The sequence below is a fragment of the Pistacia vera genome, unplaced genomic scaffold (assembly GCF_008641045.1).
Source record: "Pistacia vera cultivar Batoury unplaced genomic scaffold, PisVer_v2 Contig26, whole genome shotgun sequence".
NCBI lineage: Eukaryota > Viridiplantae > Streptophyta > Magnoliopsida > Sapindales > Anacardiaceae > Pistacia > Pistacia vera.
The window spans coordinates 132,961-150,634 of NW_022196068.1; the positions used below are offsets into that span (position 1 = coordinate 132,961).

Here is a 17,674-nt window from a genome sequence, read left to right on the forward strand (position 1 = left end):
TTAATTTCTACAGGATATGTGAAGACTGGAAAGCAACTAGGAAATGTTTTAACTAAACCTTTGAATGGGGTTCGGAATGATTATATTTGTAACGAGCTGGGCATGATTAACATCTATGCTCCATCTTGAGGGAGAGTGTTGTAGATAATCGTGCAAAATCTTACAGATATTGCATAATTAAGTGTATAAATCTATAATAGGATATTAGGATTATAATCAATACATATTAGGAATAAATCTGTAAAATAGGAAGTTAGAATATTTATTTCCTAGATTAGATTATTTATTTCCTAGATTAGTTCTTCATTTTCCTATATATATTGATGTATAATTTGTCAATACAATATGAAAAATATTACAATCAGTTCTCTATTTGTAACAACTAGACTTAATCTTTAATTCCTTTGTTATTGTCAGTTTATTTCTCAATTACTGTGATCAGCATCCAGTTGTGCAAAAACAATTAGCATGGCTGAAGATTAACAATGTTCAAAGAGATGAGTGCTATTGCACATTCAGCCATTAATGGAATATTATGAAAAGTAGAAGTTAGTATTGCATTCTTTGGCTTTCTGAATAATGTATAGCAGGAATTTCGTAGGACAAATATCCAAAAGAAGGATAACAAAAGAATAAACACTATATATGTGAAGATATTGATAAATTGATCTTTTTGTCAAAGAAAATTAACTCCGGTTTGCTCATCAACGAGGGATGAGTCCAGGAACAAAAGTAAAGGAAATCTAACCATGTAAGGGAACAGCTGTTTTCCACCCATTTGAGCAACCTTGGGACGAAAATTTGGACCATTTCTTGGACAAGGATAATACAAAACATCAAGATCCAATACTGCAACAATTTCCCTAACCTGCTCACATATAAGGACAAGTATATGCTGTGATAAGCCATAAATATAATTTCCATTAAGAACAATCAATTGATAAAGAGATATACAATGGACCAGGGTTCTGCTATAGTTATGTTCATACACTTTGTGACACTTCCGCATGTATAATCAAATATTTTAGCAGCACAACTCCACTCAGGCATACCAAAACTGTAAGAGCGTTATAAATTATATTCATTATAGAAAAACATAGATGCCTGAATTTATCTTCTCATTTTAACACCTGAGACGTTTAACTCAACCAGATTTCAGGTTGCATTGAGTTTAAACCACCTAAACAAATGAGGCATCATCATCATCATTTTTATGGTGTGCAACTAGTGAATGCTGTCCATTATATACCTCTTCACAGTATCATGTGTTGAAATGCAAGTATTCATGCTTTACAAGTTACTGAATATGAATCATCTAGAGGAGTGATGTTACCTTTCGACAAAATGGACAGCTGAAGTTCGCACGTGGTCCACGAGAATGATATGTGGAGAGGAAGATATATTCATTCAATCTCTTTTTTATAGATAAAAAGAAAATATTGCATATAGAACATAAATAGGATGACTCAAGAAAAGTATAGAGAACATTAAAGCATTAAAAATTATATCAGTCAGCATATGCACAAGGAAAAAGCATGAACAATATAGTACCTTTCAAACTCGTATATCTCAATAGGCTTCTCTGGACGAGGGCCTAACTTGGAGGTCTCTTTGAGTTTAAAACCTGTTAAAAGCATAGCCTTTTTATTAGCAGTTCTCAGCTTGAATGTCAAAGAATATGGCATGAATACAGTGCCCATTTTACAAAAAGCCAAATTGAGGAGTAAAATAACCCCTCAATTATCGAATAAACTTCATTTTTACCACTTTCTTTTCTGGAATAAACACTTTCACAGTCCTTTTAACCACAAGTACAAATCCATCACACACAATTCCCAAATACTAGCATAAGCAGAATTAGATACCAAGATGGCAAGAATCTGGTACTACATCTGGTACTTTTACAAAATAGCACACTAATTGGACTAACGGTAGATACTCTCTTACAAGAAGATCACTACAATACCTTTTCAAGAATCATATAGCAATATAAGGAATCTGACTACTACCTGCTATGTCTAGAGCATACTGGCCAGGCGGAATCTCATCCTTGGAAACAAAAGATGCAGAGTACCTGCAGCAGAGGAAGAACAATGCAATACAATTTTAGAAGCTGGCAAGCGTCCAAGACAACATTCAAAATATATGATAAATGACGTCAAATGTTCAACAGTACACACTTTTGCGAAGTCATCTGCCCAATATCAAGTTGGAGGCTAACTTCCTAGATTAGGTACTTCTGAATTCTATTTGGCTTTTAGCGATCTAGTCATAAATAAAACTGGCAAGCTCCATTTATTCCCTTCCTTGTAGTTATATAAAGCTAGAGTCCTGTTTTAAACCATAATAAATCCTAGTTGATTCCATCCCTTTCCAAAAGTACTGCATTCCCATCTTCCTCAAGGTTTTTACCATATCAAACTGGGTAAAAGCCCCAACAAGGAACTATGGAATAGACCATTAGGATGGCAAGAAAAACCACTTAATAATAGAAACAATTAAGATGCAATAGGCTCAGCACAAAGTAGACATACAATCTGCACGGTTAAGCCTAATCTATCTTAGCTCAGAATCTTAAAATCTTAGGGACCACAAAAGTCAGTGTGTTCCATATCGATTGCAACTTTCTTCCACCCTGAAAAGTGAAAACTCAACAGAAAGTAACCAATTGATAGAACTCCAAAGGAAAATTCTGAACATATTTTCCACTACTCCGTACGAAAGTGAATAAAATTTATACTAATTCTACTTGTGTCTCATACTATTTACATCCTGTCCTGCATTGATATCCAAAATGTTATAAGGGTCTAAATTAACATAGTCTGCACCAAGACTTCAATAAAAATACAAACCCAGCTGCTCATTACCCCCATTCATAAACAAATAAATAAAGCAAAAATAGCTAAAATTTAAATTAGTCAAAAGTCCTGGCATAAGGGACTATTTGATTCCGTATCTACCATGAAACATCAGCTGCGTAATTAGTATGAGATTTCTTTGAAAAAAAAATATCTTCTCTGGTCTCAGTTTAGAGAGCTAAGTATGATTGAATTTGAAATGCCACAAGCTAATATCCGTTTAAATCATTCAATTAATAAAAATGTTTTATTTTCAATAAAAAAAATTCAGTATTTTCCTTCAGCTCTACTTCAAAGTTGAAAAATTTTGAACCAAAAGTCGACAACATTCAGTGATATAAACATACCCAGAAACAAAAGCACCAGTGGCCAACCGAAATAATAGAGCAAGAGAGGCCCCCACGATGTCCAAAACCTTGTCGGGTCTAACTCCAAACCGCTTTGGCTCAGGTGGCTTGAAATTAGGCGGGGCAGTAAATGGTGTTGGTTCTTTGATGCTTGTTTGAGAAGAAGAAGAAGAAGAGGAATTGAGTGGGGTCTCTGAAGTGGCTCTAATGAAGACTGAGGTTCTGGGTGTTGTCCGACTACCGGGAAGTGACCGGAAAATTGGAGCTTGAGAGATGTTTAGAACTCCAGCCATGGGAATGAAGAAGTTATGTGGACAAGAATTGAATAGGTAATAATAGTTATTAGCTGATCACAGCATAAATAAATATCTAATATTGCAAAAAAAATTAGGTACACAAACAAATCAGCATTTTTTATTTATTCAGTTTATTATTACCCTTCTAATATTAATAATAATTACGATTTTTATTTGATTAAATGATTTTTAGTAATAAAATGACTTCAGTTGAGGAAATTACTTTTCTATAATAAAATATAGAAAAAAAACTTCCAAAATTAATATAATACAATTTTAAAAGATATATTCATATATAGTATATCCGTCACATAAATTTATAGTCATATGATATAAGTACAGTAACCGACATGTTCCCACCCAAGATTTAGCGACATTGTAGGTTGGTATCCCTGGTTTCATAAATCCCAGATTGTCACCCTTAAACTAACATCAAATCGTTTAATGTAACGATCAAAGAGTAAAGTAGTCATTTACACTGTCGTTTGCCAATCATCGCCTTTCATTCGCTTTGGTGCGGCTCAAGCTTTTCTAGTTGATCCCGTCACCAGAAATCATCCCAACGCACGTAGTGTGTTGTGTGTTGGGCTAGGATGCTGAGTGAGGCATTTCTTCGAACATGTGGTGGGTGTGATCTGGATATGGGAGGTTGTGTTGCTATGGGTTTTCCGATGACCAGTTACACACAACAATCACAACCGAACACAACAACACAGCCAAAGGTGAAGGAGGAAGGACGTTATACAGTGGAAAGGGATGGGTCGCAAAATGCGACTATCGCGCTATGTCGTGTGCAATTCACGAAGACAAACAGCAACTGGGACAACTGGTGGGGGTAAGTGTTTTGTTGAGGAGAGGATGGGGGTTTGAGTGGTGGTGTCATGGCGGTTTTTGATGTCAAAATCGACTGCAATTTGGCTTGAAAAAGGGGAAAATGTGAAAAGGGCAATGGCCATCGGGCGGCAATTTGAGGGTGCACCAGGTAAGGAAAGTTAAGGGTTTTGCTGAGGAGAGAATGGGGTTCTAAGTGGTGGTTTCCGGTGTCAAAATTGATCGAAATCTGGCCTGAAAAATGGGAAAACATGAAAAGGAGCAATGGCCGTCGGGCGATGACTTGAGGGTGCACCAAGGAAGAATGTTAGGGGTTTTGTAGTGGGTGATGTGGGGAATTTGATGGAAGTGTCGAGGGGCTCGGTGTAGTGGGTAATGTGGGGAAAACGCGCAAAGGGGAAGTGCCGGTGATAGTGAAAAAGAAGAAAGGAGATGAAGAAGAAAAAAGCACCTCTATTTCTGTGTCAGATGCCATCCGTCACTGACGACATCCATTAAAGGGTGGTAATCTAGAATTTATGAAACCAATGGTACCACACTTGAATTTCGCTAAACTTTAGGTGGAAGTATTCTTAGTTCTTTTTATGTTTGTCTATTTATTTAAAGAAGTTATATATCATTTATCTAATGTAATAGGCCATTTAAAATGTTTATAAATGTATTAATAAATAATAAATCAATATGATATAAAGATATTGGTTGTGTATAAAAATAAACTATTATATAATACATTTTAAAGTATTTAAAAGTGGATAAAATTACATGAGGAAAACTAATTGGTGGTGAGAAGTTAATTGGCAGTGGGATTGCGAAAAACTTTACCACAAATCCAAAGAAATAGATACACACGGCTACATGAGGTGAGTGGAATCACTTGCCCCCACTCGCCACAACGTGGATCCAACCTTATAACAATTAATTTAAAAGAGTATAATTATAACAAATAATTTATTATTAAATAAAATAATGAATAAATTCCATATGTAAAACCCATCTATTGTACATTAAAATTTTAGTTAATTAGCTGGAACAAAATTTCCTAGCAGGGTTACGTTAGCCTTGTTCAATAACTTTCTGTAAAATACTCTCATCATTTTATATCGTGTATAATTATTTAAGACGGATGATGAGAAGGAGTGGGTAATGAATTGAGTAAACGACATTTTCCCACCCAAGGTTTGCCTTAANTTGGAGCTTGAGAGATGTTTAGAACTCCAGCCATGGGAATGAAGAAGTTATGTGGACAAGAATTGAATAGGTAATAATAGTTATTAGCTGATCACAGCATAAATAAATATCTAATATTGCAAAAAAAATTAGGTACACAAACAAATCAGCATTTTTTATTTATTCAGTTTATTATTACCCTTCTAATATTAATAATAATTACGATTTTTATTTGATTAAATGATTTTTAGTAATAAAATGACTTCAGTTGAGGAAATTACTTTTCTATAATAAAATATAGAAAAAAAACTTCCAAAATTAATATAATACAATTTTAAAAGATATATTCATATATAGTATATCCGTCACATAAATTTATAGTCATATGATATAAGTACAGTAACCGACATGTTCCCACCCAAGATTTAGCGACATTGTAGGTTGGTATCCCTGGTTTCATAAATCCCAGATTGTCACCCTTAAACTAACATCAAATCGTTTAATGTAACGATCAAAGAGTAAAGTAGTCATTTACACTGTCGTTTGCCAATCATCGCCTTTCATTCGCTTTGGTGCGGCTCAAGCTTTTCTAGTTGATCCCGTCACCAGAAATCATCCCAACGCACGTAGTGTGTTGTGTGTTGGGCTAGGATGCTGAGTGAGGCATTTCTTCGAACATGTGGTGGGTGTGATCTGGATATGGGAGGTTGTGTTGCTATGGGTTTTCCGATGACCAGTTACACACAACAATCACAACCGAACACAACAACACAGCCAAAGGTGAAGGAGGAAGGACGTTATACAGTGGAAAGGGATGGGTCGCAAAATGCGACTATCGCGCTATGTCGTGTGCAATTCACGAAGACAAACAGCAACTGGGACAACTGGTGGGGGTAAGTGTTTTGTTGAGGAGAGGATGGGGGTTTGAGTGGTGGTGTCATGGCGGTTTTTGATGTCAAAATCGACTGCAATTTGGCTTGAAAAAGGGGAAAATGTGAAAAGGGCAATGGCCATCGGGCGGCAATTTGAGGGTGCACCAGGTAAGGAAAGTTAAGGGTTTTGCTGAGGAGAGAATGGGGTTCTAAGTGGTGGTTTCCGGTGTCAAAATTGATCGAAATCTGGCCTGAAAAATGGGAAAACATGAAAAGGAGCAATGGCCGTCGGGCGATGACTTGAGGGTGCACCAAGGAAGAATGTTAGGGGTTTTGTAGTGGGTGATGTGGGGAATTTGATGGAAGTGTCGAGGGGCTCGGTGTAGTGGGTAATGTGGGGAAAACGCGCAAAGGGGAAGTGCCGGTGATAGTGAAAAAGAAGAAAGGAGATGAAGAAGAAAAAAGCACCTCTATTTCTGTGTCAGATGCCATCCGTCACTGACGACATCCATTAAAGGGTGGTAATCTAGAATTTATGAAACCAATGGTACCACACTTGAATTTCGCTAAACTTTAGGTGGAAGTATTCTTAGTTCTTTTTATGTTTGTCTATTTATTTAAAGAAGTTATATATCATTTATCTAATGTAATAGGCCATTTAAAATGTTTATAAATGTATTAATAAATAATAAATCAGTATGATATAAAGATATTGGTTATGTATAAAAATAAACTATTATTTAATACGTTTTAAAGTATTTAAAAGTGGATAAAATTACATGAGGAAAACTAATTGGTGGTGAGAAGTTAATTGGCAGTGGGATTGCGAAAAACTTTACCACAAATCCAAAGAAATAGATACACACGGCTACATGAGGTGAGTGGAATCACTTGCCCCCACTCGCCACAACGTGGATCCAACCTTATAACAATTAATTTAAAAGAGTATAATTATAACAAATAATTTATTATTAAATAAAATAATGAATAAATTCCATATGTAAAACCCATCTATTGTGCATTACAATTTTAGTTAATTGGCTGGAACAAAATCTCCTAGCAGGGTTACGTTAGCCTTGTTCAATAACTTTCTGTAAAATACTCTCATCATTTTATATCGTGTATAATTATTTAAGACGGATGATGAGAAGGAGTGGGTAATGAATTGAGTAAACGACATTTTCCCACCCAAGGTTTGCCTTAATACATCCCCACCCAAAAAGTTTAAAAATACCACTTTCTCACCCAAAGTTTATATTTCGTTAATACTCAAAATATACTTCATTTTCTCAGCCAACATTCGACGAATTAGTAGAAGCCAGGGTAAGAGGGGTTTTTTAGAGTGTATGCTGGTGGATCGAATGGTGATGGCCAATTAAATATTTGCAGTCAAAATCAGTTGAAAATCAACTAAGAACAAGAAACCCTAAATTTGAAGTGATTGCTAATTAACAAGAAATCAAGTACTGGAGTGAGAGGGGTTTTGTAGATATGAGAACGGAGGTTCAAATGGTGGTTACGGAAAGAATTTTTGCTATCGAAATCGATAGAAATCGACTTAGGTAGTAACAGAATATTAACTTTGGATGAAAAAGTAGTATTTTAAAACTTTTTAGGTGGGAAAGGTTATTAAGGCAAACCTTAGCTGGGAAAAGGTCGTTTACTCTTAATGGATTGAGTGGACGTGAGTCTTAATCAGATCAGGTTGCCCCATATGAATATCTAACCTAATTCTACTTGGATTGGCTTAACACCACATTACCCTAAACTTATAATAGAAACCTCAATCTTCAGGGTGATTTAATAAAAGTCTACACTAACAACCTCTTATCACAAATTTGCTCTCACTACTCTAACATAGCAGGTCACAATTAATCAACCATAATTTATTAAGTATGACTCAGATGTGACTAATTACGAGCTGACCAATTGTTAACTGTTACGTCGGGGTTGTGAGAGAAAGTTTGTAAGAAGATTTGTGGGTGTAGTATTATTCTATAATCAAACCTGAAAAGAAAAATTGAATTAAATGGTTTTCGTTCTATATTATATTTCTTCTATTTCTCTTATTATTAAACTAAACCTTGTCCATCTCATACTTAATCTCTTAGTTATTTTCAAATCGTGGACACGTCTGAATTAATTATTTCTGGGAGCTCAACTAATCAAAACGTAACCAAATTCTATACAAACTTTGACTAAATTAATTAAGCAAAGGTTTGATCAGAATTTAGATGCTTTATTTAAATGAATATTCAAGTATTAATATAAGTTCATATATATGTACATAAAGCCCAAGAGATGGAGTGATCGGTATTTAATTTATAAGAGCACAATCATGGGTGGATCCAGCCAACTTTTGGCCCACCCTCAATTTTATTTTAAAAAATACTAATATATATAATTTTTGGATTTTGGTTCACCCTAACAAAAATATTAATGGACAAAAATATTAATATGTAATTAGTTTTTATTTTGGTCCACCCTAACAAAAATTTATAGATCCGCTATTAAGCACAATTGAAAGCCAATATCATAAATGCATTGCATGCTAATTACAAATGTCACTCAAAGCAAAGGTCCATTGGGTTAATTAATCCAAACATCATCATTAGTGCTTAATAATTTATCTTAATTATTCTTGAAGAAAGGATAATTTCAATATGAATTCTTGCAAACTCTTTTAGATTAAGAGTTCAACAATTTTTCTCATAAAGCAAGATCCTCTCTTGATGATGTTACATGAACATATATAAGCAATTCACTGGTACTTCTTTACAGGGAATGTTGAGAGCATCTTCAATAGTGCTCTTTATTTTAAAGAGCATATTTCATATAAATAAAAAATATATTCACTAATTTGTAAATATAATAAACATAATTTTTATTCAAATCTAATGAACTCTTTAAATTTTATGAGAGAGAATACATTTTTTCAATAAAGAGAGTTAATAGGAGAGAGAATTAATAAATAAAATGTATAGAAACTTGTAATTTATTAATTAAAATTATGATAGAGAGTGAAATTTGACTCTACTCACTCTTTAATATATATTTAAAAAATAAAGAATCTGTTAAACTTTTGTTTTTATAGATAAACTTTTTATAATAAAGAGTTTGGGTCATATAAAGATTCCATTGAAGATGCTCTTATGTCTTTTATAAGAGAAAAAAAAATAAGGTAATTGAATTATTTAAGGGAATTGTTAATTTATTGAAGATGTTAATTTATTGAAGATAAAAAAAAAAAAAAAAAAAAACTTACATGAGATAGTTTGCCACTTTCACCTAACGAACATATTAAAATGTTTAATGAAGTATAGTTGTGTATATAGTAAATTTTCTCTTTTATCCACCTATCAACATAATTGATCAATAACTATGCAGTCATTTATCAATAACTACTACTATGATGGGTGATTATAAAGCTAACTCTATGGGGGCGTTTGGTTCAATAAATATTGGATTACTGGGAAAGTTGGATTACTGGAATCTTATATTACTTTGAAGATTACTAAGAATCTTTAGGAAAATGTGTTTGGTTAGTTGGTAGGTATGTTATATTAATATATTTGGTTAGGGGGAGTAAATTAGTGAGTATGTTATTTAAATTACTAAATTGTCCACTTTTTAAATATTAATATAATATTATTTTTTTATTAATTTTTGAATAATTTTTAACCCCCAATATTTCAGATTTAGCTAAAATACCCCCACCTATATAAAATTTTAATTATGATCAAATCACCCCCACCCCCTGCCGCCACCGCAAACCACCGCCGGAAGTCTCCTAAAGTCGTCGTGAGTAGCTCACTGTGACCACGAGGCTCTGATATGGCTGTTTCTGCCATATCATGCCAGATCTTGCCGTTAACGACTAGATCCTTGGCCATTATCAGCCAGATCTAGGCGAGATCTAGCTGTTAATGGCCATGGACTTGGCCGTTAACAGCCAGATCTATTCTGGCTAGATCTTGCCCAGATCTGGCCGCTAATGGCAAAGGATCTGGCCGTTAATTGTCAGATCTGGCCTGATATGGCCGTTTTTGGCCATCAATATGGCCAAAAACGACCATATTGAAGCCTCCGGAAGCCTCCCACCTAATCTTAGTCTTTTTTAGGGATTCCGGCTACTTTTCAGCGGCGGTCTGTGGTGGTTGGCCTGTTGTTGGCTGTGGTGGCTAGGTGGCAGTGGTGGTCTATAAATTGTTTTAAATATAAGGGCATTATTGTCCAAAAATTTAATTAAACAAGAGTAAAATTGAAATGGTATATTAATGTAAATTTATTTTAAAATAGGGGCATTATTGTCCAAAATTTTTATTAATAAGAGATAGAATTGTAACAAAAATAAGATTATCTTGGTAATCTTACAATACCTAAGAAAATGGAGGTAATCAGATTACCTCCAATATTACCAACAGTAACAACTATTGGTAATGCAAGATTACCAGAATCTTATATTACTTGACAACCAAACATAATAATCAAGTAATATAAGATGACATAACCCCAGTAATCTTCCATTACCTCCAACCAAACGCCCCCTATAAGTTATAATGTTATTGGATGATCTCATCACGTCACTAGATGACATAGTAAGACTATCTTATATAAATATTTCTCATTAAAGATAGTATTATTTGTTTTTATCAACCATTGAAGCCCATCCTAGGTAACATTAATCCAATATACTAACCCTGAAAATAAGTATAAATGAAATTGAAATATGAAAAAAAGAAAAAAAAAAATAAAAAATCATTAATTTAATAAATTTCTACCCCAACTTTCCCAAAAGTGCACAAAGCATGCCAATTTCATAATAACACTACTATCTGATTTAATTATAAGCGGATGGAGTTGTTGGGGGATGATTAGACAATGACTTGCATAATTAACTCAAAAATAATTACTGAAATCTCATCATGGCCTAGAGTTAAGGTAGCTTTAAAGATATGGAGACAGAAAATTAAAGTGCAAAGACTAAATTAAGTTAAGTTAGGCTGATTCAATTGTAGGATTTCCTCCCGCAAAATTCTTCAATTCCTTCAATTAGTGTATAGTAGGATACTCGTCATGCTGACATAATTAATTAATTAAGCCTTAATTTGTTAGTTTAATAGTTTCCAAGGTACCCAAAAACCTGAAAGACGTCGACAAAAAGGAGAAGTTTTTGTATCTATATTTTTGACTATATTGGAATAACATTTCAATAATATTCAAAATCAAATTTGTTGATGCTTGATTTTGACACTAACGACCTTGCATGTGTAAAGTGCTAAGAGAGTCTTAGAAATTACACGTGGTTGATTTGAGATTTGGGTTAAGGTCACAATAACAGGCAAAGACTAAATAATAAATGAGACAATGAGAATTTTATAGTGGTTTGGATGCTTAAAGTGATTTCTACATCCACTGTTTTCTTTTATATAAGTGTTCTTGGTTATAAGCCAAGTTACAAGAGGTCGTAAACAACGAATATAATTACAAGAGATTGGTATTCAGAGAGAATATTAAGCCAGTCTCTTTCCCATGGGTTGTCTTTGCTATTTGTTTTATGAAAGTCAGTAATCTTAAATTTGTGAAGGGGAGTCCTCTATTTATAGCCGCTGAATTCAAGGCAATGATTACAAGTCTACAAGTGGGTAGGTGTTGTGCAAGTCCTTTCTTGCGTCCCATTGGCTGATAACTTAGGAAATATCCTTAAATTATATGGGGCTTGGTGTAATAACTGCTTTATACTACTGTATTCACAAAAACACATACAATAAAATAAAGGTATATTAATAAAAATAATTGGGCCCAAAAGTTTTCTTGCATTTAATATACATAATCTTTACATAAACTTAGTATTATATACAAAAGTTCTCAAAAATGTGGTGGACAGTGTAACTACTCTCCCTCACCCGATGACGTCCATCCGACTACGTACTCATCTGGAACCTGCAAACAACATAGAAACAACGGGGTGAGCACAACTAATGCTCAGTAAGTAAATCCTCTGCTTGTCTATCCCCGTAACACTTTCTTTTAATTCTTTCCTTACACTATTCTTTTCTCATTTCTGTTTTCTTTCTGTTTCTGTTTCTCGTATTCTTTACTATACACCCTCTAGTGTATGTCACGGCCTCATCTTATCGGAGGCACGGCCGGGGACTCAACCCGCTTTTCATGACTTTACTATTTTCTCTTTATGTTCTTTCTATTTCTGTTCTTTCTCATTCTTACTCATTAGAATGTCACGGCCTCATCTAACCGAAGGCACGGCTGGGCGCTACCACTCTACGTGACTTCTGCTCATTTCTCTACTGATCGGATTTAGTCATGCATGGATTCAGAACCTTTGGCCATGTGAGTGTACATACTATCTCTCAAATGTCACAACCCCTTCTTACCGGAGGCACAGCTGGAACCTCATGTTCCACTCTGCATGATAGTCATTGTAATGACTTCTTTCTACTAATATGCTCATAAAATATACTTAATAAAAATACATATATATTGACTAAAAAGTAGTTGGGCCCAAGTTTTTTTCTTTACTTAATATATACATTCTTTACACAGTACAAAAATAACATATACAAAAACTATGAAAATGGTGGACAGTGTAGCCATGTCTCTCCGCTTGTCGACGTCCATCCGACCACATCCTCACCTATTTCCTGCAAAAACATAGAAAGCAATGGGGTGAGCACAAAAATACTCAGTAAGTAAATCCTCTCCTCCGCTATCCCCGTGCATCACTCTTTGATTCTTTCCTTATTCTACTCTTTCTCTTCTTTTTCTTTCTCTGTTTCTTACTCTCACTGTTCTTTTCTTTCTTTCTACTTCTTTTCTATTCTTTCTTTCTTATTCTTTCTATTCTTCCTAACCATGATGAAATTCATGGCAATGTACATGAATAAAATGCATATGCAATAATGCACAAAAATGCTTTTTCTTTCTTATCTCTATTTTCTTGTTCTATTTCTTTTCTTTTCTTATTCTTTGCTGATCAGACTCGGTTGATGTATGGATTCGGAACCTTGGCCATGTGAGTGAGTACAGTCCTCATCTACATGCACTCTTGCGGACCGTACAAATTCTTCTTTCTTCTTAGGCCACTCAATTAAGGTGACGTGCATGTAAGAATTCTTCTTGGTACAACCCTCATCCACATACACTCTTACAGGTCATACAATTCTTCTTCTTCTTATGCCACTCAATTAAGGTGACGTGTATGTGGGAATTTCTTATTAACACTCACGGTTCCCCATCACACCAACCTATTCTTTACTTTTCTTTAACACTCTTTAATTCTTTAATGCTTATTCTTTCTTTCTTTTTATTCTTAGAGTGTTTTATTATTTCTTTCTTTATTATTTATTATTTATTCTTATTCTTTATCATTTCTTATGTTTTCTACACATACAATTAATGCATATGGATGCACAGTTTAAAATTTCTTACTTAAATGAACTTATGAAATGCACAAATGCAATGTTGCATCAAGATGTCATTCACATAGGTCTTATTCAAGAAGGCATAACTTGAGTTATACACATCGGATTGCTACGATTTTTTTCTCGTTTTAAAGCTTAGAGACAGAGCTATAACTTTTATGTTTTGGTCTAAACCCAGTTCAATCTGTAAGATATCCAAAATCACTAAGAAAGTCATGGCTGTGACGGCAGTTTGGTAACATGTTTTCATTTAGGCATTTCATCAAACATATTGTGCATAAACAAACTCTAATTCAATTATCATTCTATTTAGTTCCAAACCATCCAAAATGAACAAAACTCCCTTGTAGCATCACATACCTACATGGCAAACACGCTCCACAAAAATTTCTCCAATTCTTCCAATTTCAACCCATCATCAAATCATTACATATACTTCTCATATTCAATATATCCAACACAAGCAAATTCATCATCAATCTCATCTCAATTTCTCAATATCACAACATATGCTATTTAAAAGAAATCTCTACTCACTTGAATTCTTAAAATTTAGCTTGAGTTGGATTTTGGTGGAATTTACTTACCTTTTGCTTAGTAGTCTCTCCTACGCTCTCTACTCTTGTTGGATTCAAATCTTCTCTTAACCCTAAGCATAAACTTCATAAAACTCAACTTTTACACAAATAAAACATAGATAAGGAGCATGAATCCTTACCTTTTGATGCCTTCATCAAACCCTATGAAAATCTACTCAACCCTTAAATTCCTTGGAGAAGTGAATGAAAATTGAGAGAAAAGGAGGAGGAGTGTCGGGGTGGTATGAACGAAATAAGGGTTTCAAACCCTTAACATTTTAGTTTATACTCACTTTAAAAAATCCATTTTTGTCCCTTAGAAAGTCCATCTTTGTCCCTAGTCAATTACCAAATGCCCTCACTTATTGTATTCTCTATGATTTTCTATCTCTTTTCACTCCCCACAAAATCAACTAGTTTTGAGTGAAAAGACTATTTTACCCTTAATGCAAGTTTAAGGCATTTTCTTCATATTCTCTTAAAATAATTCTAACAAAATTTAATTAAGGCTATACAACATAATTTAAATCATGTACCTCAATGTTGGGTGTTACAGTCTGGCCTCTGACCGGAGGCACGCTGGTCACAAAGCACCCACTCTCATGCTTTACTCATCACTCACAAGTTCCCCATCGCCAACTTACTCTATTCTCTTCTTTAACTCTTGTGCACAAGATCTATACTCTTTCTCTAGCTACTCATCATAAGTAGCTTAACTCTTAGAGTAATTCTCTACTCTTTCTTAATTTTTTCTCAAGTCTTTCTCAATGCCAACTTAATGTATGGATGGTATGCTCATTAATGCACTTAAGAAATGCCAATATGCATGTTGCAATATTAAGGTTCATGACTCATCTCATGCTTTTCTTAGGCATTTCATCAAACAACTCATGTGCATATCAAATTCTATCCTTAATTATAACTCTATTTCTCTCTTTAACCATCCAAAATTGGAAGTAAACTCCCTTCCATGGGCATAATCCCTTCCATAGAAGAACACTCCCAAAATATACTAATTCTCATCTAACTTCATATTAACTCATCACACATCCACACTTCTTATAAAGGGAAAGTATTCAACAAACTCAACATGAATACTTATCTCAATTTAATTTCTCAACAAGTAGACATATATCTCTAGTTAATTTCTTAAATACATACATAAAACATGCATGCATCATTTCTACTAACTCTCTACTCAAAAGAATCTCAACTTGGGTTGGGATTTACTTACCTTGTGATAAAGACTCTCACTAGTATTTCCTTTCCTTTGTTTGCTTGACTTTTCTCTACCCTTTAAACAACAAAACCATCCAACTTTAATATACAAAAATACACAAAACCTTATATCCAAAGCAAGAATCCTTACCTTAGGATGACTTAGCTTGAGTTTCTACTCCAATCACTCGAAAAAAACCCTTTCAAAAACCTTGAACTAATGAAAAAGGAATTGAGAGGAAGTAGGAAAGGAGAATGGCGGTGGAGAAGAAGATGAATGAATGGGTTTCTAAAGTTAAACCCTTATTATCTCATATTTTCTCCATCCTTTCCCATTTTACCCTTACTCTTCCTTAAGAATTCCACTATTGCCCTTTTAATTCTTTACAATTGCAACCCCCAATCATACTATTCTCCATGTAATTTCCTTGTATTTCACTCCCCACTTTTCCTGCTAATTAGGGGTAGAATGGTCATTGTGCTCCAAAGGCAGAATTCTAGAAACTTCATTAAACTGTTTGTTCGGCTCGTCACCGCGGCGAAGACTATTTCTTTGCCCAGGCAAAACTTCACAGAACCTACACCGTGGTTGCAGGGTCTTATCACCGCAGTGAAAATTCTTCTTCGCCCCGGCGAAGACAGTGACCCCAAAATTCCACCAAGTCTCTACAATTTCAGGGCAATCAAACCATATTAACAATATTCCAAGTCAAACAAGAGGAAAGTAAGAGACATTAGCTACGTACCTCGAGTGGGGCGTTACATGTAACAACTGCTGAAAACTAGGGCAATGCATGCATATTAACAATATAAAATTGGGCCCCAAAAATTTCTTTTCATTAGAAATCATATGTCTTTTATACATAAAGATTACTGTTTACAAAAATGCACTTTAAAAGACAAAACAGGGGAAAACAGTGTAGCTATTCCTCTTCGCTTGCCGACGCCCCTCCGACTGCGTCATCACCTAGAACCTGCATCCACAAAGGAAAATAACGGGGTGAGCACAAAATAATGCTCAGTAAGTAAAACTCTCTGTCTGTCTGTCCCCGTAAGAATAACTCTTAATTCTTTCCTTATACTATTTCTGATTCTATCTCTGTTTCTACTAAACATCATGTCCTCATCTTACCGGAGGTACGGCCGGATGGCGTTCACACAGCACCATCTCGCTCTCTATGGCTATCGGGTGGAATTCACAAAGTGCCAACCCGTTCTTAGTGACTACCGAGTGAGGATCACAAAGCACCAACTCGATTCTTCTTAACTATCGGGTGGAGATCACCTAGCACCTACCCGTTCCTCATGAATTTTGGGTAACGTTCACCAAGCATTTACCCGTCTCTAGTCACTATCGGGGGATGATCACAAAGCATCAACCCGTTTCTACTAACTGTTGGATGATGATCACAAAGCATCAACCCACTTTTCTAATAACTAATCGGATAGTGATCACAAAGCATCTACCCCATTTCTATTACTCATTGGGTGACGATCACAAAGCATCGACCCATCTCTAAGGGCTATTCGGATGATGATCACAAAGCATCAATCCGATTCCCATAACGGTCGGGTGATGATCACAAAGCATCATCCCAACTATACTACTCTTCTAATTCATTCTATTGTAGTATTTCTCAATGCTCTCTACCCTTAGAGTAGTTGTACCCACCAAGCTCTCTACTCATAGGGTATTTACACACACAATTCTCTTACACTTTCTTAGGTCACTTTTCCATGTACAACTAGTGCCTATGGATGGTTCAACTTCACCAATGCACTTATGAGATGCCAACATGCAATGTTGCAAGAATTAAGGTTCATTACTCACACTCAAACCTCTATTAGGCATTTCATCAAACAACTCATGTGCACTATAAAACTCTATTATAGCCATGATTCTAAAACTTTTCTTAACCATCCAAAATGGGGAAAAACCCCTTCACAAAGCCATGAAAACCTGTCAAACAAGACACTTCCAAAAAGGGTTTCATAACACCCCTTCAAATCCATCTCAACTACCTTGTCAATCCAACAACCCATTTCTCATATTTGCAAGGTATAA

At 34.8% G+C, this 17,674-nt stretch overlaps 1 protein-coding gene across 1 annotated transcript; it reads right to left on the minus strand.

Annotated features, from left to right (window-relative positions):
- Positions 1-661: 661 nt before the first annotated feature.
- Positions 662-3,525, minus strand: LOC116132745. The gene is made up of 5 exons (XM_031418415.1): positions 3,206-3,525; positions 2,010-2,074; positions 1,552-1,624; positions 1,334-1,352; positions 662-868 (listed from the first exon to the last, which is right to left on the minus strand). The coding sequence occupies exons 1-5, from the start codon at positions 3,496-3,498 to the stop codon at positions 677-679; spliced, it is 642 nt and encodes a 213-aa protein (XP_031274275.1). The 5' UTR covers positions 3,499-3,525; the 3' UTR covers positions 662-676.
- Positions 3,526-17,674: the final 14,149 nt, after the last annotated feature.